The sequence below is a fragment of the Bufo bufo genome, chromosome 6 (assembly GCF_905171765.1).
Source record: "Bufo bufo chromosome 6, aBufBuf1.1, whole genome shotgun sequence".
Classification (NCBI taxonomy): Eukaryota; Metazoa; Chordata; class Amphibia; order Anura; family Bufonidae; genus Bufo; species Bufo bufo.
In genome coordinates this window covers 281,521,724-281,546,324 of record NC_053394.1, presented here as the reverse complement: position 1 = coordinate 281,546,324, position 24,601 = coordinate 281,521,724, and the positions used below count along the sequence as shown (strand labels likewise).

General features: G+C 45.0%; 1 protein-coding gene across 1 annotated transcript in view; it reads right to left on the bottom strand.

Moving 5' to 3' along the window:
* Nucleotides 1-1,467: 1,467 nt before the first annotated feature.
* SMARCD2 (SWI/SNF related, matrix associated, actin dependent regulator of chromatin, subfamily d, member 2) overlaps nt 1,468-24,601 on the bottom strand; it is a 65,759-nt gene continuing 42,625 nt past the window's right edge. Inside the window, exons 4-13 of the mRNA XM_040439090.1 lie at nt 20,506-20,628; nt 19,412-19,531; nt 15,491-15,586; nt 10,735-10,836; nt 4,542-4,703; nt 4,223-4,320; nt 3,982-4,117; nt 3,747-3,869; nt 3,166-3,267; nt 1,468-2,083 (exon numbers count right to left, since the gene is read on the bottom strand). Of these exons, the coding sequence (XP_040295024.1) occupies nt 2,030-2,083; nt 3,166-3,267; nt 3,747-3,869; nt 3,982-4,117; nt 4,223-4,320; nt 4,542-4,703; nt 10,735-10,836; nt 15,491-15,586; nt 19,412-19,531; nt 20,506-20,628 (1,116 nt within the window). The 3' untranslated portion in view covers nt 1,468-2,029. The remainder of the gene's footprint in view (nt 2,084-3,165; nt 3,268-3,746; nt 3,870-3,981; nt 4,118-4,222; nt 4,321-4,541; nt 4,704-10,734; nt 10,837-15,490; nt 15,587-19,411; nt 19,532-20,505; nt 20,629-24,601) is intronic.

The following is a 24,601-nucleotide window of genomic DNA, read 5'->3' as shown; positions in this document are numbered from 1 at the left end:
TAACTTTTTTTTTCTTAAATAGACCTTTATAAGGCTTGTGAACCAGAATAATAATTTGCATCTGCATACATCCATAGGACATGCCCTGAGAAAATATGGCTCCACGTCGCATGCTCCATTATATTTTGCAAGGCAAATTCACAGCATCAACCCCACGCATTAGTCCAGGGTATGGTCACAAGGGGTGGATTTTGCGGTGTTTCAGCAGTGAAATTGCCACAGATTTCAACTTTTGTCCTGCAACGAGTGAAACCAGCAGAGGAAGGCTTATATATTGGACATGCTGAGGATTTAAAATCCGCATTGTGTGAACGAGATTTCTGTAGTTCTCACTGACTCTACTGCTACGGACTTGCCGTATTCAAATCCACAGCGCGTCCGTCCCGTGTGGATGTACCCCAAGTCTTATACACAGGAAATTATATGATGCACCAGCAGAAAAAGACAATATTCTTCTTGCAAACATGGCTGCTGGTGATTTTAGACACAGTAGTGCAAAGATTGTATATAGTTATAGCCATTTGCATAATAAAGTTATAAAACAGACACCTTTTAGAAAGGAAAGTATAACATTCACAATATCCTCAAACTACAAAAAAAAATATGAAAACCAAAACCTTGTACCCAGCATCCTCCATTGGAATATAGTGCAAATGGTGCCTTCTGCTTAAACTAATGCCTGTAAAATTATCACCATCTGTGATTAGAAGAGAGTATCTAACCTTACAGAATTTCTACAATTCACAGGGTTATTCCTGAGCTTTTCTTGCAAGGACAAGTATTTCTGGAGATATAAAAATAGCCACTTGGGTTTGGCACTTCAGCCCATGTATACAGACTTACTTGTTCTGTAGATCTACTACTTTTAGCATGCATTCCCTTCAAAAAGTGGCTAAAGCTAAAAAAACAACAACAACTTAGGCATAAACAGATGATGCAGAGCTAAATGTGAACTGTTTGGCATTGCCTTTAATACCTGGACTGAACTTAGACCACAGGACCTCATCGGGTCACAGCTGTATGAAACCTACTTTGGGCTCATTTTAGGCTCTGTGGAACTTAACTGTTCTGATTCATATTTGGTCCAGCAGAACCACAGTGGTCTAACGTGTTATTTCTGGAATATAGCCACTTACTGCAGTGCTTTTGTGAAACTACAGGTAATACATAGTGACATCACTTCTATGTAATATCTGTGCAGAGCGCTTTTTTTTCCCAAGCTATGGACCTAGTTTGATCTTTACTCCTAGAAGTGTTTTTTTTTTTTTAAAGAAAATAAATCTGTTGCATGCAATGCCATGTATTCCTGTTCTGATTGTCTCTTTACATCCATGCACTATATATATTATGTATGTGAAAAGAGATCTATTGTGCGACATGCTTAAATATGACACAGCTTTATTAGCAAATTAATATCAGTGATCTAGCTGTTGTGGAGCTACAACACCAATGCACTGGAAGCTTAAGGGTATGGCGACACATAGCATTCCGGATCTGGCGGCTGGTTTTTGTGGCACAACTGCAGCAGATCTTCCACTGCTTTCAGCAAGCTGCCGGTAAAACCAGCAACAGTTGACATGCTCTGGATTGAAAACCTGTAGCGCAAGCGGGACGCTGTAGGTGCTCTCTGTGTGTGGAGGGGATTTTTACATCTGCAGCAATTTGCTTGTGCTAAAATTGCTGCAGTTTTCCACACAATTCCGCCGAGTAGAATCCACAGCATTTACTCCATGTGTGGCCAAACCCTAAAGGTGTGCATTTGCCCCAAAAGCTGCTGTGTCTGTGGAAAAGCAGGAATGAAACATCTAGAAGAGAGTAATGTGTGATTTTAGGTTATGGCATTGTTGATTGTCTAAAGCAAAGCCTTTATATAAAAATAAAAAATAAACGAAGGCAGCATTTCCCTCTAGTACCTGAGAACCGACACGCAGTCATTCCAAGGTGTCTGGGTACATAACAAAGATTTACAGGTATAGGACATAACAATTAGGCACATGGAATGTATATATATGAGTTGTTGTGGGACTGTTTAGGTGAGACGAATCCCCAGAACCTGCTCAAGTTCCTGTCTCCTTTGCTGGACCTAAAAACAGAAAAAAAATGTTTGCATTTAAAATGTTCAGTGAATTATTAAAAAAAAAAAAAAGGTAGCAGCATCTTGCAACTACTTGTGTATTCCACATTTTATGGATCAGTATGTCCCAACCATTGTTAGAAATGCCTATTGTCCGCGGACAAGAATAGGACCTTTTTTTTTTTTTCCGGGGTCACAGACCGGACATAGGGATTTGGCATGCTGTCTGCAACTTTTGCGGCTCCATCGAAATGAATGGGTCTGCATCAGATCTGCAAAACATGCAGACTCAAAAAAAGGTTGTGTGAATGGGGCCTAAGTCAAAGTTGACTGAATCAGCTGATTTAATGTTACAGCCGAGGTCTCCAACATGCCTGATTCTTTACTTCAGTGGTCAGGCTTACACCCATGGAAGCAAACCTGCATTTTTGGATCTAACTAAGCCCGTATATTCATGGGGAATGAATAGCTGTGGATTTGCTGACAGCCCTTTAAAGGATATGCCTTATTTAAAGAGGCTTGAATATAGATTATCTATCCTTAGAATAGGTTACTAATATCGGGTCGGTAGGGGATCCGCTGTCTCAAGGGGTATCTGGGCTGTGTATCAGGCACAGTGCTGCACATTGTGTATCGTCTGCCTGGTCTTGTAGCTCAGTCCCATTCCCTTAAATGGGACTGAGCTGCAGAAAGTGACTAATGAAAGTGGAGTCAAAGGTCTATAGAAGAGGCCACCTCCCTTGACTGAGTGTTGCAGGCCCCTTCAAACAGATGACTGCTGTGGTGTGCTCTGAGTCAGATCTCTACCGATCTGATATAGACTACCTATTCTAAGGATTGATCATCGATAAGTCCTAGACAATCCCATTAACGTGTGTAGCCAATTAAAGCTTGTATTTTCTGTGGTGGTAATTTATTATTTCTAAGTAGGTCAGGTGCAGAGTTTTTGTATGGTGGATATAAATGAATGCATTAGGAAATCATTCCATAAGGGTAACATGAGATATAATAAAGAGATGAGAAGTTCTGCATGGGATGGAAGGTGCATTTTTTTTTATTTAAAAAAAATAATTAAAATACAAGAACCAGACCTTGAAGTAGATGTGTCTCCCCACAGCTTCTTGAGCCCACGGTTGCTGGTAGAACTCGGAGCGTCTTTCGTCCTCGGGATTTCCCATCATATCTGTCATAATCTAAAAGAATCAACAAAATACAAATGTAACAAATCATCTGTATCAGTTTAAAACATAGATCCTGATTTTTCATAATCTGGCAGTCTATGATAATCCTGTGCGAGGCCGGAAGCTAAATTTATAACCAGGTGTAAGCCTCTTCATAAATTTGGCGCATCACCGGCAGTGTTGTGCGCCTAAACTGGTATCTACACCAGCATAGATTTCTGTCGTCTTTAATGCGAGATAACTGGCATAAATGTGGTTGGCTCGTGGGCACCGCCCTCGTCACGATCTCTTTTTGGGAAAGTGTTGAAGGCAGCGGAGAAACCACACATGCGCAAATATTTTTGCACAAGTGGTGTGTAAAAAGTCACAAAGTGTTTTTTCTAAGTGCAGTTTTTTCATGCCAGAAAACTGGTGAAAAATGAAGATAAATCAAGCCCATAATTCCTTCAATAGACCTACAACCAATGCGAGTGAGCAGATTTTTGCATTACCTTGAGGTCTCTGCTTTGGGATTTGAGCCAGTCCTGGATAAATTCCTGTGGATCATTGCTGAAGCTTAACATGAAATCTCTCTGCGTCTTCAGCTGGTTGATGGATTCGATTGTCTCATGAATCTGAAAGGGGTAAAAGTTAGGAAATACATTTCAAAGTCAAACCAGTTTGTAACCCAGGAAAAGGACAGATTGTTGTCTTTTATGGATCTTCGCATAGGCTGGTGAGTCTAACCTTGACATCTAGGCTGGCAATCTCCTGTTGGTTTGTAGTGGAAGCAAGAAAGTTACTCATTTGGGACTTTAGAGGGTCATCCACTTCAACCTCAATGTCATAACAGGCTGTCTTCTTCTGGTCATTTGGATCCACACTAAGAAAAAAGGTGAATGACATACAATAAAAAAACAACCTAATATTTATTTATAAAGGATAACCCCCAAATTAGCATAGGAAAAATAATAATTTCTGTGCTTACCTAATGGTGTGGTTAATTATTATGGGGTCTGGGTGCTGCAAGAGACTTGCCAGCTTCATGGGAATGTCTGAGAATCTCATTCGGATACAGTTAAAGATCTGGGGAAACCAAAATAAGTGAAAAAAAATCAGGTGCAGCAGCCGAAGAGACAACAGGTGGAGAACAGTAGGGAATTGTTACCAAGGCTGTAGGTGTTGTGAGGGAGATGGTATACAGTATATGATCCTGTACATGTTAAGTAGTTTTCTGGAAGTATGCCTCTGTAGTATTATCTAGACTAGGTTTTGGCTTGTGAAGACCAGCGTGTGATGATTCCTACCTGCCTGAAGTAGCGGTTGCAGTTGATGTATTCCTTCTCATGGCTGTCTTGCAACTTGTTGTTCTTAATGTAGAGCCAAAGAGCCTGCATGATATTGGCACGGGTCTGAGTGTGAACACCCAACAGGCGAGCCAGGCGGGTGTCCAACTTATACTGGGGAGGCTACCAAAGTAGTATGGAAGAAAGAGAAAGGAAACAACTGTATTTAAATTACATATCACATATATACCAATTTCTTTTTTTTGAATCAGAATTTTTTTTATTAACAATTTTTCAATATACAGAAATAAAAGACCCCATCAGAGGATAAAGAAGTAGGTACATACAATCCCATTGGACATTCAGAGTGTTATTGAGACATTTTCATAAATCACATCCAACTTTCAATAATACAATCAAATGATGCTGAAAACTACCCTTGCACACTGTATTACATATTAGTATAGAATAAACCACCCCTATCCCTCCCACCCAACCCTCATCCAGCGATGAGACGGGCACCACACCACTAATATAGGTATAGCGTATCAGAGCACCGAGGAAGATATTGCCGACACTAAGTATGAGCTCAACCTCCATCCCTTCTAAGATAAACTGTTCAGTAAGCACCTCCACTCCGTCACCTACCATAATTTCCCTTCCCAGTTCTGGTCACGCGTATGCGTGTTCCAAAACCGCATGCATCTCTGAGACCACTCCTCCCAACACAGCCAAGAAAACCATAAACCAAGCTATGTCGCAGCCGTCCTATACGCTACCCATTTGTCCCATATTTTGGTAAACTTGGCCAAGCATTGCCTTTTAATATATACACAGCTTTTTCCAGGCGGAGGATCTCGTCCATTCTGTTCAAAAATTCAGCCCCAGATAGGGGCTGGGGTCTAAGCCAGTATTTAGCAATTCATTTCCTGGCCTGGAAGAGCAGACGCTGCACACCCAAGGATAAATTTCGGTTTTTAATGTCCAATATTCCCAGCACACACGTCCTCGGACCAGGCGGGACCACAATTTGATATGCTTCTTTAATACGGGTAAACACACCTGTCCAAAAATTCTTAAAGGGTTTCTACCATCAGAATTTGTTATATAGCTGACTGACAGCGATGTGCTAATGTCAGCACTACATAACAGTGTGTTTTATTACATTTGTCCCTGCAGCAGTTTTGCTAAAAACGAGATTTTTGTATAACTTACCAGTAAAATCTCTTTCTCGCTCTTCCTTGGGGGACACAGAAGACCTTGGTATAGCTCAGCTCCCTAGGAGGCGTGACACTAAGTGAAAACTGTTAAGCCCCTCCTCCAACAGCTATACCCTCAGCCTGGAGAGAGAGACTGCCAGTTGCGTGTCCAAGTAGTGAGAAAAGGCAATGTCCAACAAGTGGTACCAACAAGCCAACTACCCAACGTGGTAAACCAAATCCGGAAACCGTGTAGAAAAAAACAATGAATGGGTGGGTGCTGTGTCCCCCCAAGGAAGTGCGAGAAAGAGATTTTACTGGTAAGTTATACAAAAATCTAATTTTCTCGCCCATTTTCCTTGGGGGACACGGACGTCCCAAGGTCTTCTAAGAGGGTGGGGACCACAGCTCCAAGTAGAAGCACCCGAAGACATCAAGGAACCGCCACCTGCAAACCCAGGCGGCCCAAGGCAGCATCCGCCGAAGCCCGCGTATGCACCCTGTAGAACTTGGTAAGGCGTGCAAGGAAGACCGGTGGCCGCCTTGCACAATTGCATGGCCGAAGCCCAATGCCTCCGGCCCAGGAGGCACCGACTGCTCTGGTGAAATGAATGGTGACACCAAAGGCGGAACCCTGCCCTTTGGTGCGGTAACCTCAGCAATAGCCATTTTGATGAAGCGGAGGAAAGCCACCCTGGAGGCAGTCAAACCTTTGCGCGGACCTCCTGGAACCACAAGAGACCGAGCGTCGACAAGAGTCGGAGATCTCCAAGTAAAAACTGCAAGGCCCAAACAACGTCCCATCGGTGAAGTGTCCGTTCCCGGGGGTGGGAAGGGGAGGACGATAGCCTCGTTGAGATGAAAGGCAGATACCACCTTCAGAAGGAAGGGACGGGATGGAGAACAGCCCTGTCTTGGGGAAGGACAGAAGGCTCGGAACAAGAAGGGCCGCCATTCAGACACCCGTCTGAGAGACACGATGGCTACAGAAACTCAACCGTACAGGACAGAAGGAGTAGAGAGAACTTCTGTAACGGCTCCAAGGGAAAGCTTGGAGAGCCGAGGGCTCAGTATGTAGTTCCCAGGGCGGTATCGGGGGACGGTACAGAGGAACCAAAGAGCCACTCCGTGGAAGAAGGTCTTGACAGGCCCAAGAGGGGCCAGAGAACGCTGGAAGAGGATGGACAGCGCCGACACTTGACACTTCAAGGAACAGAGTCCTAGTCCCAGGTCCAGGCCGGACTGGAGAAAGACAGAACCATGGTGAGAGAAAGGCTAGAGTTGGGGAATGTTCCAGCTTCCCACAGAACCCCAGGTAAGAACTCTAAGTCCGACAATAGATCCTGGACGAAGCATGGCCGGGAGCGAACACTAGCGTGCCCGCTGGAATCGCCTGGGCAAGTGGGAGAAAACCCAATGTGAGCAGGCGCAGACCAGTAACACGAGCAAAAGAGTCGGCAAAACTGGTCCCGTAGCCACCCGGAGTGGGGGAGCAGAAGGACAGACTGGAGGAACTGAAAGGGTCTGCCCAGCATCCAACAGATGCCAGGACAAGACAGGCTAAAGTCCATGTCGATGTTGCTACCACAGGAAGGGGTTCTACAGTCCTGGTGTGGTAGAACTAAGGACAATCTTGACCGAAGGGTAGTCCTCCCAAGTTACCGAGAAGGTAAGTCCACAGCAGGACCATTGCCTAGAATGGAAAACGCAATCTGCACCCAGCAGGAGGACAGAACGCGGTAGACCCGGTAAATAGGTACACAGCTAGTACAGCCAGTGTGAACGAGGGAGACAGTACGAGACCACAAGGAACAGAACCAGAACCATCCAAGTGAAATACCATGCTCTCCCCAGAGGGGAGGGCAGTGAAGGAACAGCCCCTGAAGCCTGGCCTGGGCAGAAGCCACATCGGAGAGATATGCCCCAAGCGGGAGCCAAAACAGAGCCGGCGAGAAAAGTCAGTCGAGACGAAGGCCGGCATAACACCCTCCAACCGAAAGGAGGAGTGGGCAACAGGGAAGTCATAGTAGGACAGCCCAAAAGCAGAACACCCGCTACTCTGTGAGATGCCCGGCTCACCGCCTCGCAGAAGGCGAATACCCTGAGGAACCCAAAGTGGAGGCCCCCCGGACTTAGATAATCGAGCACCCAAGAGAAGTTGGATGACCTTCCCGAGAAGAGCGGCCCGAACCTGGTAGCAGAGCAGAACTGAAGCGCAGAGGACGCCAATAGGAAGGACTCGTACCACACTGCATCCGAAGAGGAGGAAATGGTAGTAGGCGAGGGAACCGTAGTCCCGCCAGAGCCAACGTAGAATTCGAGGGGCGCTGCAGACAGCACTCTCGCCCATGTGACCGCTTGCGCAGGAAAGCAATGCCGCGGGAGGACGAATGGGTACGCATCTAGGAACCACGAACACTCCCCGGGTGGAAGGGCCAACGAACATGGTGGATACCGTCACAACGGAACCGCAATATACAATCCAAACCCGAGAATGAGTACCACCTAGCTCGGTGCAGTAGAGAGCAAGTAGAGCCCGTCCGGGTCAGGTGGACAGAATGATCTCTTCAGAGAAGAGTGCAAGGCTTGCGGCAAGCATCGTATCCCAAGAGAAACAAGTATGTCGCAGGAGGAAGGGAGGCATACGTACGAGCAGCCCCATAAGCAGTGAGAAGGCCAACCCACCTACGGGAGAAGGCATACACGGCCCAAACAACGCACAGAGCGCACAAGAACGTCTGCTCACTGCAAAATAGTCACTCAGCGAAGGGGGCTGGAGAAGCCACTCTCTCACCATCAGCCGTCTTCACCCTCGGTCCGTTCCAGCAGGGTCGCCCCTTCAGCTACTGGCACCGTAGTGGCAGGACGCTGGAAGAGGGACTTGGCGTGCGGGCGACCCTTGCGCTGGCGGGATGCAGGGGAGCTAGGCTGCCCTGGTCCACCTTGCCTTCTGTGGGGGAGGCAGCAGTGCGGGTGACCGGCACTGGCGCAGCTCAATCCCGGGAGAAACAGAGAGGTCTATTGCGTCTCTGTTGTCCCTGATGGTCTGGAAGAAAAAGAAAAAAAAGTAAAAATCTAAAATTAAACAACAAGGAGAAAACAGGGAGTGTCTTGCCTCCTTGGACACTAAGCAAAAACTGGCAGTCTCTCTCTCCAGGCTGAGGGTATAGCTGTTGGAGGAGGGGCTTAACAGTTTTCACTTAGTGTCACGCCTCCTAGGGAGCTGAGCTATATCAAGGTCTTCTGTGTCCCCCAAGGAAAATGGGCGAGAAATACCCACTTTTACAATATGCTAATGAGCCTCTAGGTGCTATGTGGGCTTAGATTCAGCACCTAGAGGCTCGGTCTACTCACCCTTTATCCCGCCCAGGTCCCCTGTTCTGCCCGCCCCACTCCTCTTGATTGATGTCCAAGTTCCATGCATCGTTGAGGAAATCCTGCACCGCTCACTTCTGTATTCGGCGCAGTGAGTGAATGCCGCGCTCCTGGTGCCGACTTCCTCACTGTGACGTAGTCGGCGCTGGCGCAGTTAGGAAGCCGACACCAGGAGCGCGGCCTTCACTCACTGCGCCTGATACAGAAGTGAATGGCACAGACGCGGGATTTCCTCAACGATGCATGGAACTTGGACATCAATCAAGAGGAGCGGGGCGGGCAGAATGGAGGACCTGGGCGGGATAAAGGGTGAGTAGACCGAGCCTCTAGGTGCTGAATCTACGCCCACATAGCACCTAGAGGCTCATTAGCATATTGTGAAAGTGTTCATTTTAGCAGAACAGCTGCAGGGACAAATGTAATAAAACACACTGTTATGTAGCTAATGTCAGTCAGCTACATAACAGAAATTCTGATGGTAGAAACCCTTTAAAGAGGACCTTTCACCGATTCTTACCCTATGAACTAACTATACAGATATGTAGAGCGGCGCCCGGGGATCTCACTGCACTTACTGTTATCCCCGGGCGCCGCTCCGTTCTGCCACTATGCCCTCCGGTATCTCCGCTCACTAAGTTATAGTAGGCGGAGATACCAGTCCCTAAGTTATGGTAGGCGGAGTCTGCCCTAGCGCTGGCCAATCGCTGCGCAGAGCTCACAGCCTGGGAGGTTATTTTTCTCCCAGGCTGTGAGCTCTGCAATGCGATTGGCCAGCGCTAGGGCAGACTCCGCCTACCATAACTTAGGGAACGGAGATACCGGAGGGCATAGCAGGAGAACGGAGCGGCGCCCGGGGATAATAGTAAGTGCAGTGAGATCCCCGGGCGCCGCTCCACATGTCTGTATACTTAGTTCATAGGGTAAGAATCGGTGAAAGGTCCTCTTTAAGCTCTGTACATTTCCAGAAGATGTGCATCAGGGATGCAGGACTCTCCCCACATCTAGGGCAGGAAACATCGTTCCCAACCCCGATCTTGAACAGAAAGGATGGAGTCAGATATACCCGGTGAATAAGAAATAATTAGGACATACGCTGACCCTTGCACAGTGATAACTGAGGTGTCAGTGCCAGTACTGCTTTCCATTGATCCTCTGAAATAGAATCAACCTCTCCCTCCCATTTTTGTTTGACCACCAAGGGATCACGCTGCACAGATTTCACAAATAAATTCCTATATATGGATGATATTAGTCCACTCGAGGAGTCACTTGTGAGAATTTGTTGTAACAATGGAACTGTTGTGCATGTAAGCGACAGACTTTTGCCTGAGCCTGGAACGCGTGTCGTAACTGCAAGAATTGATAAAATGCCGTATGGGGAAGGGCAAACTCATTCCTGAATTGCTTAAATGATTTTAACCCACCATCTCTTTGCAGCTGATACACATATATACCAATTTCTAATCCAGCCGCCTTACTTTAAGGAATGCAGAACCAATGCAAATCAGCCAAATAGGTCCAGCATAAAACACACATGCTTTATGAGAGAAAGTTGGCATTAGAAGCCAGGCTTCTATATTTTAACTTTTAAAAATGACACAATCAGGCACCTTTAATTTATACAGATATGGTTAACCTACCTGATGATCCAGCATAAGAAGTAATGTACACTTGACATTCACATCTCCTGGGCGCTTCACCTGAAACCCATCGGTCTCTTGTGTGGTGGCCATTCTGTGCCACTGTGAGAGAGGTAAGATTGACATTAATAATGCATCCCATTACAGCTATAATTTTTTTATACTACTGTTACCAGGAGTAGGCAACAGACAATTAGCAAGGGGTATTCATCTGTTCCTTACTCCTTGCTAATGTACAGTATGTTGGATTGGTTAACAAGAAGTAATGAGGAGATAGAGGAGTTTGGATTCAGGATCAGACTACACAGGGTTTGTTTGTAGGCGGCTTTTACACTGCCATGCGTGGTCTATGTGATCTATAGCAGTCATAATAATTTAGGATGCTGTGAGTTTGGCCCATATGAACTGCTGACGGCCCAGGAAATGCTGCCATCCCACGTACTACATTTTACAAACCTCACACAGCCGTGTGTAAGCAGCCTTACTGTGGAAATACATAGGTATGTATACAAGCTTTACACACAAAATAGTACAAAGAAAGTTGGTTGTGAAGTTAGAGAGGGCCTATATATACAGTGCATTCGAAAATTCTTCAGACTCAAAATCTTTGCTTATTTATTGAAAGGGAAAAAACAAAATATTGCATTGACATAAGTATTCAGAACCTTCACTCAAGACTTAGTAGAAGCACCTTTGGCAGCAATTACAGCCTTCAGTCTTCTTGGGGATGATGCCACAAGGTTTGCACACCTAGATTTGGGGGATTTTCTTTTCTGCAGATCCTCTCAAGCTCTGTCAGGTTGGATGGGGACTGTCGGTGGACAGCCATTTTTAGGTCTCTCCAAAGATGTTTGATTGAGTTCAAGACAGGGCTCTGGCTGGGCCACTCAAGAAAATTCACAGGGTTGTCCCTAAGCCACCCCTGTATTGTCTTGGCTGTATGCTTAGGGTCATTGTCTTGTTGGAAGGTGAACCCTCAGCCCAGTCTGATGCTACCACCACCATACTTCACTATGGTATCAAGCAGGTGATGAGTACAGGGTGGGCCATTTATATGGATACACCTTAATAAAATGGGAATGGTTGGTGATATTAACTTCCTGTTTGTGGCACATTAGTAAATGTGAGGGGGGAAACTTTTCAAGATGGGTGGTGACCATGGCGGCCATTTTGAAGTCGGCCATTTTGAATCCAACTTTTGTTTTTTCAATAGGAAGAGGGTCATGTGACACATCAAACTTATTGGGAATTTCACAAGAAAAACAATGGTGTGCTTGGTTTTAACATAACTTTATTCTTTCATGAGTTATTTACAAGTTTCTGACCACTTATAAAATGTGTTCAATGTGCTGCCCATTGTGTTGGATTGTCAATGCAACCCTCTTCTCCCACTCTTCACACACTGATAGCAACACCGCAGGAGAAATGCTAGCACAGGCTTCCAGTATCTGTAGTTTCAGGTGCTGCACATCTCGTATCTTCACAGCATAGACAATTGCCTTCAGATGACCCCAAAGATAAAAGTCTAAGGGGGTCAGATCGGGAGACCTTGGGGGCCATTCAACTGGCCCACGACGACCAATCCACTTTCCAGGAAACTGTTCATCTAGGAATGCTCGGACCTGACACCCATAATGTGGTGGTGCACCATCTTACTGGAAAAACTCAGGGAACGTGCCAGCTTCAGTGCATAAAGAGGGAAACACATCATCATGTAGCAATTTCGCATATCCAGTGGCCTTGAGGTTTCCATTGATGAAGAATGGCCCACTATCTTTGTACCCCATATACCACACCATACCATCAATTTTTTTGTTCCAACAGTCTTGGAGGGATCTATCCAATGTGGGTTAGTGTCAGACCAATAGCGGTGGTTTTGTTTGTTAACTTCACCATTCACATAAAAGTTTGCCTCATCACTGAACAAAATCTTCTGCGTAAACTGAGGGTCCTGTTCCAATTTTTGTTTTGCCCATTCTGTAAATTCAGTGCGCCGATCTGGGTCATCCTCGTTGAGATGCTGCAGTAGCTGGAGTTTGTAAGGGTGCCATTTGTGAGTAGCTAATATCCGCCGAAGGGATGTTCGACTAATGCCACTCTCCAGTGACATGCGGCGAGTGCTACGCTGTGGGCTCTTGCTGAATGAAGCTAGGACAGCCACTGATGTTTCTTCATTAGAGACAGATTTCATGCGTCCACATTTTGGCAAATCCAACACTGAACCAGTTTCACGAAACTTAGCAAGCAGTTTGCTAACTGTAGCATGGGAGATGGGTGGTCTCGTAGGGTGTCTTGCATTGAAATCTGCTGCAATGACCCGCTTACTGCGTTCACCAGACATCAACACAATTTCTATCCGCTCCTCACGTGTTAACCTTGGCGACATGTCAATGGCTGTAAACAAAGAGAAACTTGTAAATAACTCATGAAAGAATAAAGTTACGTTAAAACCAAGCACACCATTGTTTTTCGTGTGAAATTCCCAATAAGTTTGATGTGTCACATGACCCTCTTCCTATTGAAAAAACAAAAGTTGGATTCAAAATGGCCAACTTCAAAATGGCCGCCATGGTCACCACCCATCTTGAAAAGTTTCCCCCCTCACATATACTAATGTGCCACAAACAGGAAGTTAATATCACCAACCATTCCCATTTTATTAAGGTGTATCCATACAAATGGCCCACCCTGTAGATTTGATGCCAAAAAGTTCAATCTTGGTTTCATCAGACCAGAGAATCTTGTTTCTCACAGTCTGAGAGTCCTTTAGCTGCTTTTTGAAAACTCCAGGTGGGTTTCATGTGTCTATTACAGTGGAGAGGCTTCTTTCTGGCCACTCTGCCATAAAGTCCAGATTGGCGGAGTGCTGCAGTAATGGTTGACCTTCTGGAAGTTTTTCCCATCTACACACAGGATCTTTGGAGCAGTTAAGCAAAAGTGACCATAGTGTTCTTGGTCACCTCTCTTACCAAGGCCCTTCTCCGCCGATTACTTAATTTGGTGTGGCAGCCAGCTCTACAAAGAGTCCTAGTTGTTCCAAACTTCTTCCATTTAAGAATTATGGAGGCCACTGTGCTCTTGGGAATTTTCAGTGCAGCAGAATTTTTTTTTTGTACCCTTCTCCAGATCTGTACCTCCAGACAATCCTGTCTCTGATCTCTACAGGCAGTTCTTTCCTCAGTGGATTGGCTTTTGCTCTGATATACATTGTCAGCTGTGAGACCTTATGTACACAGGCCTGTGTCTTTCCAAATCATGTCCAATCAACTAAATTTACCACAGGTGGACTCCAATCGAGGCAGAGAAACACATCAAAGATGATAAAGAGAAATGAGAGGCCCCAGAGCTAAATTTCAAGTGTCATAACACAGGGTCTGAATATAATGTCAACGCAAAATTTTAGTTTTTCCTTTTTAAAAGAACATTTCTAAAATTCGGTTTTCCGTTTCTCATTATGGGGTATTGGTTGAAACAATAGGTCACTTTTTGGTCCTGTTATTTTCTTAAGATCTCTATTGAGAAGCCCCAGTGTATTCAGGAGCAACCAACTCTCCCATGCTGCTGACTGCCTGCTTTCCACAACATGGGAATCCTTTAGATGGCAGTGGCAGTCACAGCCCATGAGGGTCGGGACTTCAACGCTGGGCTCACACTGGAGATTTTCACCAGTGATTTGTAAGAAAATGACTGGGCCAAGAAAAATAAGTGACCCAGCATATCAATCACTAGTTTATGCTGCCCTCAGATAGGGCTACATAAAATTGGTAACGGATTCCTTTTGAAGGGGAACTGTCCCTTCTTCTGACAAGTCTGTTCTAGTAAGTAACTTGCATGCATTCCCCATAAAATAAAAATTCTGAAGCATCTTTTCATATAACTGGAATTGTACCATTCCTCTTCCTGCTGGAAGATGAATAACGGTACAACTGGGTATTACCAGTTAGTGTGTCCCTACACTGTCTGCTACTGGGAGACCGTCTAGGCCAGGGATGTCCAACCTGTGGCCCTCCAGCTGTTGCAAAACTACAACTCCCAGCATGCCCTGATAGCTGTAGGCTGTGCAGACATGATGGAAGTTGTAGTTTTGGAACAGCTGGAGGGCTGCGAGTGTCAGACTGTGCAGGTACACACTCCTAATCGGTAACCCCCAAGTTGTACTTTCATTCATAAACTTCTAGCCGGAAAAATATATAAGGATAAGAATAGATGCTCAAGAATTGTCATTTCATGTGGAATACAATTATTTACTAAAACAGACATGCCACGAGAGGCTACAGGTCCTCTTTAAGGAAATGACCGTGATGATCTGTTAGTAATAGACATACGATTTGGCTAAAATTTTAACAGTATGGTAGAGGCTTCAGTATTTATAGAGCATTAATTGAAAGATACAGACTGTAAGGGTAAGTTTACAGAGTTTTTTTCAGCACTTTTTTTTTAGTTTTTTTGCGGGCAGTATGATTTAACAGGCGGATTCTCCATTGAAATCAATGGGGAAGATGTGAATGTGTGTTTTATTTTGGGCGCAGACTTTATTGAACGTACCCTAAAGTTCTTGGACAGGCATCACTATGTACAATAGGTTAAAAATCTGTCCTACTGCACAACAGTGGATTGCATTCATGTATGTGCTTGCTATGCATATGTGACCTGTAAATGTTTTATACACAGACATTCTACAAATCATGCAACAACTGATTTCCACAAGTTTACACTGAATACTGCAATGTGAACTAATTTCCTTTATTTCACTCACCTCCACCAAATGATTATCTGGTCCATAAAGGTCTTTGTCCAGCTCAATGACGAGACTTTTAAAGAATGAAGAGAACTTCCTTTTCTGTTTGCTGGGCTGTAAATATAGGAATACTGTATAAGACTAAGGCTCCATTCACACGTCCGCAATTTCGTTCCGCATACGGAATCCTGATCCGTATGACAAATGCATTGAAATGCCGGATCCGTCTCTCCGGTGTCATCCGGAAAAACGGAGCAGGCATTTATTTTTTCCCCACATTTTTTGTGGCCTGAACATGCGCAGATCGCAATGCCGGTGTAACATTACATTACCCTAGGTCGTGAGATTTCCCTACCTCAGCAAAGGGTTAGCAGCGCTTGCGAAATGGATATTTATACTACCCTAGGCGCTTGCGCACTTGGACGTAATTTTTCCCTACCCCCACACTGTGCAGGCGCTGAGATCGGATGGATTTTCAGGAGTTAACCGCGCTTGCGCAATGGGCCGTAATATTTCCCTACTTCGGCTCTCCGGCACAAGCGCAGTGTCCCGGTGTGCTGCTGAACTCCGCAGTGAGATTTTCCCTAAATTGTCCTTTTGCGCATGCACAGATCGTCAAAAGGAAGGAACGCCTCCACACGTCATTTCCGGTGCGACAGGAAATTAGGAGGTAGGAAATTCTCACGAAGTAGGGTAATGTAACGTTATACCAGATCCGTTTTGCTGATGCATTTCAATGGGAAAAAAAAGTGTTCCGGAATTTTGGACGGAGATAAAACCGCAGCATGCTGCGGTATTATCTCCGTCCTGATAAGTCAAAAAGACTGAACTGAAGACATCCTGAACAGATTGCTCTCCATTCAAAATGCATTAGGATAAAACTCATCAGTTCTTTTCCAGTATTGAGCCCCTAGGACGGAACTCAATGCCGGAAAAAAGTATAATACTAGTGTAAAAGTACCCTAAGGGACTAGCTCTTAAGGGGGATGTCCAGGCTACAGATATTGATGACCTATCCCACACAGTTCTGATATTAAAGACCTACCCTGAAGATCTGACTGCACAACCAGTTGCACTAACCACATCATATTTAGGCTTATTGCACACGAACGTGTGCGCTCCGTGGCTGTATTGCGGACCGCATTTGCGGATCCGCAATACACGGGCACCGTTCCGTGTGCATTCCGCATAACGGATGCGGACCCATTCACTTCAATGGGTCCGCAAATCCGGAGATGCGGAATGGTGTGGAACGGAAGCAGCGAATGGAAACCTACGGAGTGCTTCCGTGGGGTTTCGTCCCGCACTTACATTCCACAAAAAGATAGAACATGTCCTATCTTTTTGCAGAACGGCCGGATCACGGTCCCATTAAAGTGAATGGGTCCGCGATCTGCTGCGGCTGCCCCATGGTGGGTGTTCGTGCATTGCACAGTGGATCGACCGTGGATCTTAAAGAAGCACTCCCACAAAAATCTTTATTCTCTGGCCCATTAGAAAGGTACGTGATGTAAATTGTAGTGAAGGTAATCATCTAACCAGTGACTGTATTTGTGAGTTATAACCTCCCTTCCGGTCCTCAGCTGTGTCATGTGACCAACACCGACTCTCAAACTGTCACAGGTCAGGATGTCAGTTACTTCTCTTCATTCCTATGAGAGGACCTTTCACCATAATAAAACCTCTAAACTAACTATACAGACGTGTAGAGCGGCGCCCAGGGATCCCCCTGCACTTACTATTATCCCTGGGCGCCGCTCCGTTCTCCGGTTATAGCCTCCGGTATCTTCATAGTTAGGCTCCACCCAGGGGAACCTGCCGGCGTCTCATTCTTCCATGCTGTAGCGCTGGCCAATCTCAGCGCTCAGCTCATAGCCTGAGAGAAAAAATAAATAAAAATCTCAGGCTATGAGCTGAGCGCTGCGATTGGCCAGCACTACAGCATAGGAGAAAGAGACAGCGCCAGGTTCCCCTGGGTGGAGCCTAACTATGCAGATACCGGAGGCTATAACCGGAGAACGGAGCGGCGCCCGGGGATAATACTAAGTGCAGGGGGATCCCTGGGCGCCGCTCTACACGTCTGTATAGTTAGTTTAGAGGTTTTATTATGGTGAAAGGTCCTCTTTAAGGCTCCCATAGGAATAAATAGAGAAACTGGCTTCTTGTTTACACATAAGATGCTGTGTTATTTGGAGAGGCAGAGTGTTGGTCACATGACACAGCTGAGTATCAGAAGGTAGGTTGTAACTAGGGCTGCAGTAAATGATTATTTAAGTACGATTAATCAAGTAATCTAATAAGAAAAACCTTCTTAAAATAACATATTGCTTTATAAAAATGTCCCCCTTTCCAAGTGCCTCCTATGCCATCCACCATGTCCCCCACTCCCCCAGTGCCATCAGATCAGCAGCCCCATGCCATGTTCCCCAGTGCCCCCATGATGGCACTGCCATCAGCCCCTCCATCCAGATTGCCATGATGTCCCCCTTCCCCAGTGTCTCCTATGCCATCCACCATGTACCCCAGTGCGATCAGATCAGCAGCCCCTCCATGCCATGTCCCCCAGTGCTCCCATGATGGCACTGCCATCAGCCCCTCCATCCAGATTGCCATGATGTCCCCCTTCCCCAGTGCCTTCATGCCATCCACCATGTCCCCCACATCAGCCATTCCATGTGCCAAATGACAGGTACCCCCATTAACCCCTCTCCCCCCCAATAACTTTATACTTGCCAAATCGCAGGTTCCCCCCCCCCATTCCCCTATGCCAAATCACAGGTGCCCCCATTTCCCCCAGCCCATGCCAAATCACATGTGGCCCCATTTCCCCATGCCAAATCACAGGTGCCACCATTATATCCTTCCCCAGCCCCGCCGCTGTTGCCTCTGCTAACTTTATACTTACCTTTCAGTGCAGAGTGCGCCGACACATGGAGTCCTCAGGAGACGTGTCTTCATCACAGCATGCACTTGGGGACCTGACGTCACACACAGAGTCAGACAGTGTGCTGACCATGTGTGAATACAAAGTCCTGCAGCGTGGTGCCGTGAGAAGCTTCATTTCACTCACGCTCTGTGTCATGTGATTTAAACGAATCCTCGATGCAGAAAAACTGCATTGAGGATTTTTTTGCCTTGATTACATCGACTAAATCGATGAGAAAATCGATTTGCTAAAAACTTTGTTCTAATACTGTACGGAGATCCCACTCCGTAGAGTATTAGGCCTAGTTCACACGAACGTGTGTGATCCGTGGCCGTATTGCGGCCCGCAAATTGCGTTCCGCATTTACTTCAATGGGTCCGCAAATCCGGAATTGCGGGCGGCCGCACGGAACGGGACCCCTCGGAAGCACTACAGAGTGCTTTCGTGGGGTTGCGTCCCGTACTTCCGTTCCGCAAAAAGATAGAACATGTCCTATCTATTTGCGGAACGGGCGGATCGCGGACCCATTAAAGTGAATGGGTCCGCGATCCGATGTGGCTGACTTACGGCCGGCGATCGTGCATTGCGGCCCGCAATTTGCGGGCCGCAGCACGGGCACGGGTCACACACGTTCGTGTGAACTCGGCCTTAGAATGTATTGGCTCCAATGAGCCGAAGTGATTACGTCATGAAGCCGTGCAAGACTTCATGTAATAACTTCGGAAATTATTACTGTTTTTACAGTAATTTCTGAAGTTATTACAAGTTTTTAAATCCGAAGTCAATTCGCTCATCTCTAGTTGTAACTCACAAATACAGTCACTGGTAAGACAATTGACTTCATTACAGTTTATATCATGTACCTTTCTAACAGGTCAAAGAATAAAAAATTTGTGGAAGTGCTTCTTTAAACGGAAAGATTTGCAGTGTGCCTATTCTGTGTTTCTGACCCACACCTGGTTTTGGCTCACAATCACTGATGGACATCACTGACCTATATGGCTCATACTCACATCTTCCAGCAATTTCCCTTCAACACGCAGCTCCCAGGAGCTCACTTTCTCTCCTTCCTCTCCGTCCGGTTTGGCCGGAGTGAAAGTATTGGAAATATAGATCCTTAGTTTACGCTTTTGCTGTAGAGTAAGGAGTATGTTAGAAAGTTATGTATTGGATTGGGTGAGATACAAACTTATTACACTTTATATTCACTTATCTCCAACTCGTCCAAGACAAAACAACTTTTGTGATCCTTTTACAATTAATTTTGTGTACTTGAGCAGTAACTTAATGTCACCATGAAAGCAAAAATAATCATGAAGCTTCATATCATTGAGCATGTTAAGATAATTATTCTGTGCAAAGAGATATAGAAAGTAATTACTAGCCCATATTAAAGGGGTTCTGCACTTTGTTTAAACTGATGATCTTTCCTCTGGATAGATCACCAGCATCTGACCGGCGGGGGTCCGACAATTCATATATTTTCTGGGTCCTATTATAAATCAGTGTGTTGTATGAAGGATCTGGAACAGCCTTAGACCTCTTTCACATGTCCATAATGACATCCATGGCAAGACGGTCAGTAATTCATCCGTGAAGATGTCCATGAAGTATCAGGGTTTGGGTTGTGTGGCCATTTTTTCTGCCCTCATCAGTATTCCACACTGCTAGACTAGAAAAGGCAATTCCAAAGCATCACCTACCAATAGTCCGTGAAAACCACTGATGGAACATGGGTGCCACCTGTGTTGTGTCAGTGGTTTTCACGGACCCATAGACTTCAATGGGTGCGTTTGGTTTGCATCACGGACCAAAATAGTGCATGTCTCTGTGGTTTTTTCAGTGGACACCACTCATGTGTATATAAACACATTAAAATCAATGGTTACGTGTGCTGTCCATGGAGAAGATAGACAGCACACATCTCTGATTCACTGACATGTGAAAGAGGCCTTATGTTTTTGTTACAAATAAAAGCCACAGTGCAGATGTGAACAGAGCCAATTCTCAGGTTTCTGTTTGACAGTCATTCTATTCTAAAAAAAAAAAACACAGATCTCGGTATTTCCAGTACCCCTCCCTCCAGCCCCGTCATCACCCATCTTACAGTAAGAGGTTTCTTGATGGCGTCTTGGATCTCCATCCTCTTCCTGGCAATTGTCTGATCCAATTTCCGCTCAAAAGCCAAGAGGTCCATATATGCCTGTGACTCTGGGACTAGCTCGCGGATCTAACAAGAACAAATAAAGATGAACCTTTATGCCGTCCCTTACATAAGGATCATTAAACAATCACAACTTATTGCACACACAAAAAAAATAATAATAATTCAAATAAAAAAATAAAAAAAAATCGCATTGCAAAAGCGTGACAAACGCATGCGACAATAAGTGTAAACCCAGTCACAGTCGCACTGTACTAAACAATGAAGGTTTCCATCCACTGACTGCCAGCAGAGATATTAAAAAACCCACAAAGTACATTAAAAAGTCAGGTAATTTTTTATTATACAGTAACTAGAGATAAGCAAATTGATTTGTACTAATCAAATTTGTTCATCAAATACAGTTCAGTGTGAGGGGGTGTACTCGCTGCTCAAGAAGCTCTCCCCTACCTCCTAATTGACAGAGCCAGACACCTGCAGTTAGCGGTGCATGAACAGTCTCTGCTCCGGTATCGAAAGGAAACCCTCTGCACTTGCACCTCTACTCAGTGCAGCAGCGCAGGTGCAACATTTTCCAGCCCTGTCAATCAAGCATTTGAACAACATTATTTCATGGACGAATCAATTCGTTCATCCTTAACCCCTTCAGGACCCTGCCATTTTTCACCTTAAGGACCAGGCTGTTTTTAGGAAATTTGACATGTGTCACCTTGGGAACTTTGAAACGCTTTTACTTCTCCAAGCCATTCTGAGAATGTTTTCTAGTGACGCAATGTACTTCATGATAGAAAATATTGACTGAAATTTAACACTATTTTTAGTTTAAAAAAAAAACAAAAACAAAAAAACCCCACCAAATTTACAAAAAAAATTGAAAAATTATCAACTTTCAAAATTTCTATTTCTCTGCTTTTAATACAGATAGTAATACCTCATATAATAGTTATTACTTTACATTTCCCATATGTCTACTTTATGTTTGGATCATTTTGTGAATGCCATTTTATTTTTGGGGAAGTTAGAAGGCGCGGGTGCAATGCGTGACGTAAACGCATAGCACCCGCACTGAATCCTAACCCATTCATTTCAATGGGGCTGTGTACATGAGCAGTGATTTTCATGCATCACTTTTGTGTTGCGTGAAAAATGGCAGCGTGTTCTATATTCTGCATTTTCATGCACACAAGCAAGTGCGGATGCAATGCGATTTTCACGGATGGTTGCTAAGGAGAGGATGTTAATAAATAGGGATGAGCCCCGGGACCCCATTAAAAGTCCATTTACTTTATTATTTTCCATTATAACATGGTTACATGTTATAACATGGTTACACCGCAGGTCCTGCTGAATGAAGATAGAAGAAGAAAGAAGACGATAACGTTTGCGCGATCAAGTAATTTTTTTATTTTTTAACCCTCAATGGACATTTTACTTAGCATTCTGTATTAAAGAATGCTATTATTTTCCATTATAACCATATTATAATGGAAAATAATATCTACAGAACACAGAACCCAAACCCGAACTTCAGTGAAGACGTCTGGGTTCGGGTCTGGGTATCAACATTCAGTTTTAGATCACGCGCGTGCAAAACGAATTAAAACACTTTGCACTCACATGGAAAAAAACGGAGCAACGCAATCGCAAACAAATTGCGTGCGAACTCGCGCGCGTTTCCCTGAACCCGCCCGCAATGCATCCAGCACGCTCGTCTGCAAGGGGCCTTAGAAGTTTAGAAGCAAATCTTGAAATTTTTCTGCAAATTTCCAAAACCCACTTTTTAACTCCTTTCCGACCGCCTAACGCACGGATGCGTCCTGGCGGCGGTCGATTCATTCCTCCTGGATGCATCCGTGCGTCATCTCGCGAGACGCGAGATTTCCTGTGAATGAGCGCACACAGGCGCGCGCGTTCACAGGAACCGAAGGTAAGCGAGTGGATCTGCAGCCTGCCAGCGTCGATCGTTCGCTGGCAGGCTGTAGATGCGATTTTTCTAACCCCTAACAGGTATATTAGACGCTGTTTTGATAACAGCGTCTAATATACCTGCTACCTGGTCCTCTGGTGGTCCCTTTTGCTTGGATCGACCACCAGAGGACACAGGCAGCTCTGTAATAAGTAGCACCAAGCACCACACTACACTACACCCCCCCCTTGTCACTTATTAACCCCTGATCACCCCATATAGACTCCCTGATCACCCCCCTGTCATTGATCACCCCCCTGCAAGGCTCCATTCAGACGTCCGTATGTGTTTTACGGATCCATGGATCGGATCCGCAAAACACAAATACGGAGGTCTGAATGGAGCCTTACAGGGGGGTGATCACCCCATATAGACTCCATGATCACCCCCCTGTTATTGATCACCACCCTGTCATTGATCACCCCCCTGTAAGGCTCCATTCAGACGTCCGTATGCGTTTTGCGGATCCGATCCATGGATCCGTAAAACACATACGGACGTCTGAATGAAGCCTTACAGGGGGGTGATCAGGGAGTCTATGTGGGGCGATCACCCCCCTGTCATTGATCACCCCCCTGTAAGGCTCCATTCACCCCCCTGTAAGGCTCCATTCAGACATTTTTTACTTTTTATTTTTATTTATTTTCTTACAAAGTCTCATATTCCACTAACTTGTGACAAAAAATAAAATCTCACACGAACTCACCATACCCCTCACGGAATCCAAATGCGTAAAATTAGACATTTATATTCCAGACTTCTTCTCACGCTTTAGGGCCCCTAAAATGCCAGGGCAGTATAAATACCCCACATGTGACCGCATTTCGGAAAGAAGACACCCCAAGGTATTCGCTGAGGGGCATATTGAGTCCATGAAAGATTGAAATTTTTTTCCCAAGTTAGCGGAAAGGGAGACTTTGTGAGAAAAAAATATATAAAAATCAATTTCCGCTAACTTGTGCCAAAAAAAAATTTCTATGAACTCGCCATGCCCCTCATTGAATACCTTGGGGTGTCTTCTTTCCAAAATGGGGTCACATGTGGGGTATTTATACTGCCCTGGCATTTTAGGGGCCCTAAAGCGTGAGAAGAAGTCTGGGATCCAAATGTCTAAAAATGCCCTCCTAAAAGGAATTTGGGCCCCTTTGCGATGTGTGAAATCCGAAAGGTGCTCTTTGGAATGTGGGCCCATTTGCCCACCTAGGCTGCAAAAAAGTGTCACACATGTGGTATCGCTGTACTCAGAAGAAGTAGGGCAATGTGTTTTGGGGTGTCTTTTTACATATACCCATGCTGGGTGAGAGAAATATCTCGGCAAAAGACAACTTTTCCCATTTTTTTTATACAAAGTTGGCATTTGACCAAGATATTTCTCTCACCCAGCATGGGTATATGTAAAATGACACCCCAAAACACATTGCCCAACTTCTCCTGAGTACGGCGATACCAGATGTGTGACACTTTTTTGCAGCCTAGGTGGGCAAAGGGGCCCAAATTCCAAAGAGCACCTTTAGGATTTCACAGGGCATTTTTTACACATTTTGATTTCAAACTACTTCTCACACATTAGGGCCCCTAAAATGCCAGGGCAGTATAACTACCCCACAAGTGACCCCATTTTAGAAAGAAGACACCCCAAGGTATTCCGTGAGGGGCATGGCGAGTTCCTAGAATTTTTTATCACAAGTTAGCGGAAAATGATGATTTATTAATTTTTTCTTACAAAGTCTCATATTCCACTAACTTGTGACAAAAAATAAAAACTTCCATGAACTCACTATGCCCATCACGAAATACCTTACATATACCCATGCTGGGTGAGATGTCGTTTTTAAAAAAAAAAATTACAACTGAAAGTGAAAAATGTCTTTTTTTTTCAAAAATTTCGTTAAATTTCGATTTATAACAAAAAAAGTAAAAATGTCAGCAGCAATGAAATAGCACCAAATGAAAGCTCTATTAGTGAGAAGAAAAGGAGGTAAAATTCATTTGGGTGGTAAGTTGTATGACCGAGCAATAAACGGTGAAAGTAGTGTAGTGCAGAAGTGTAAAAAGTGGCCTGGTCATTAAGGG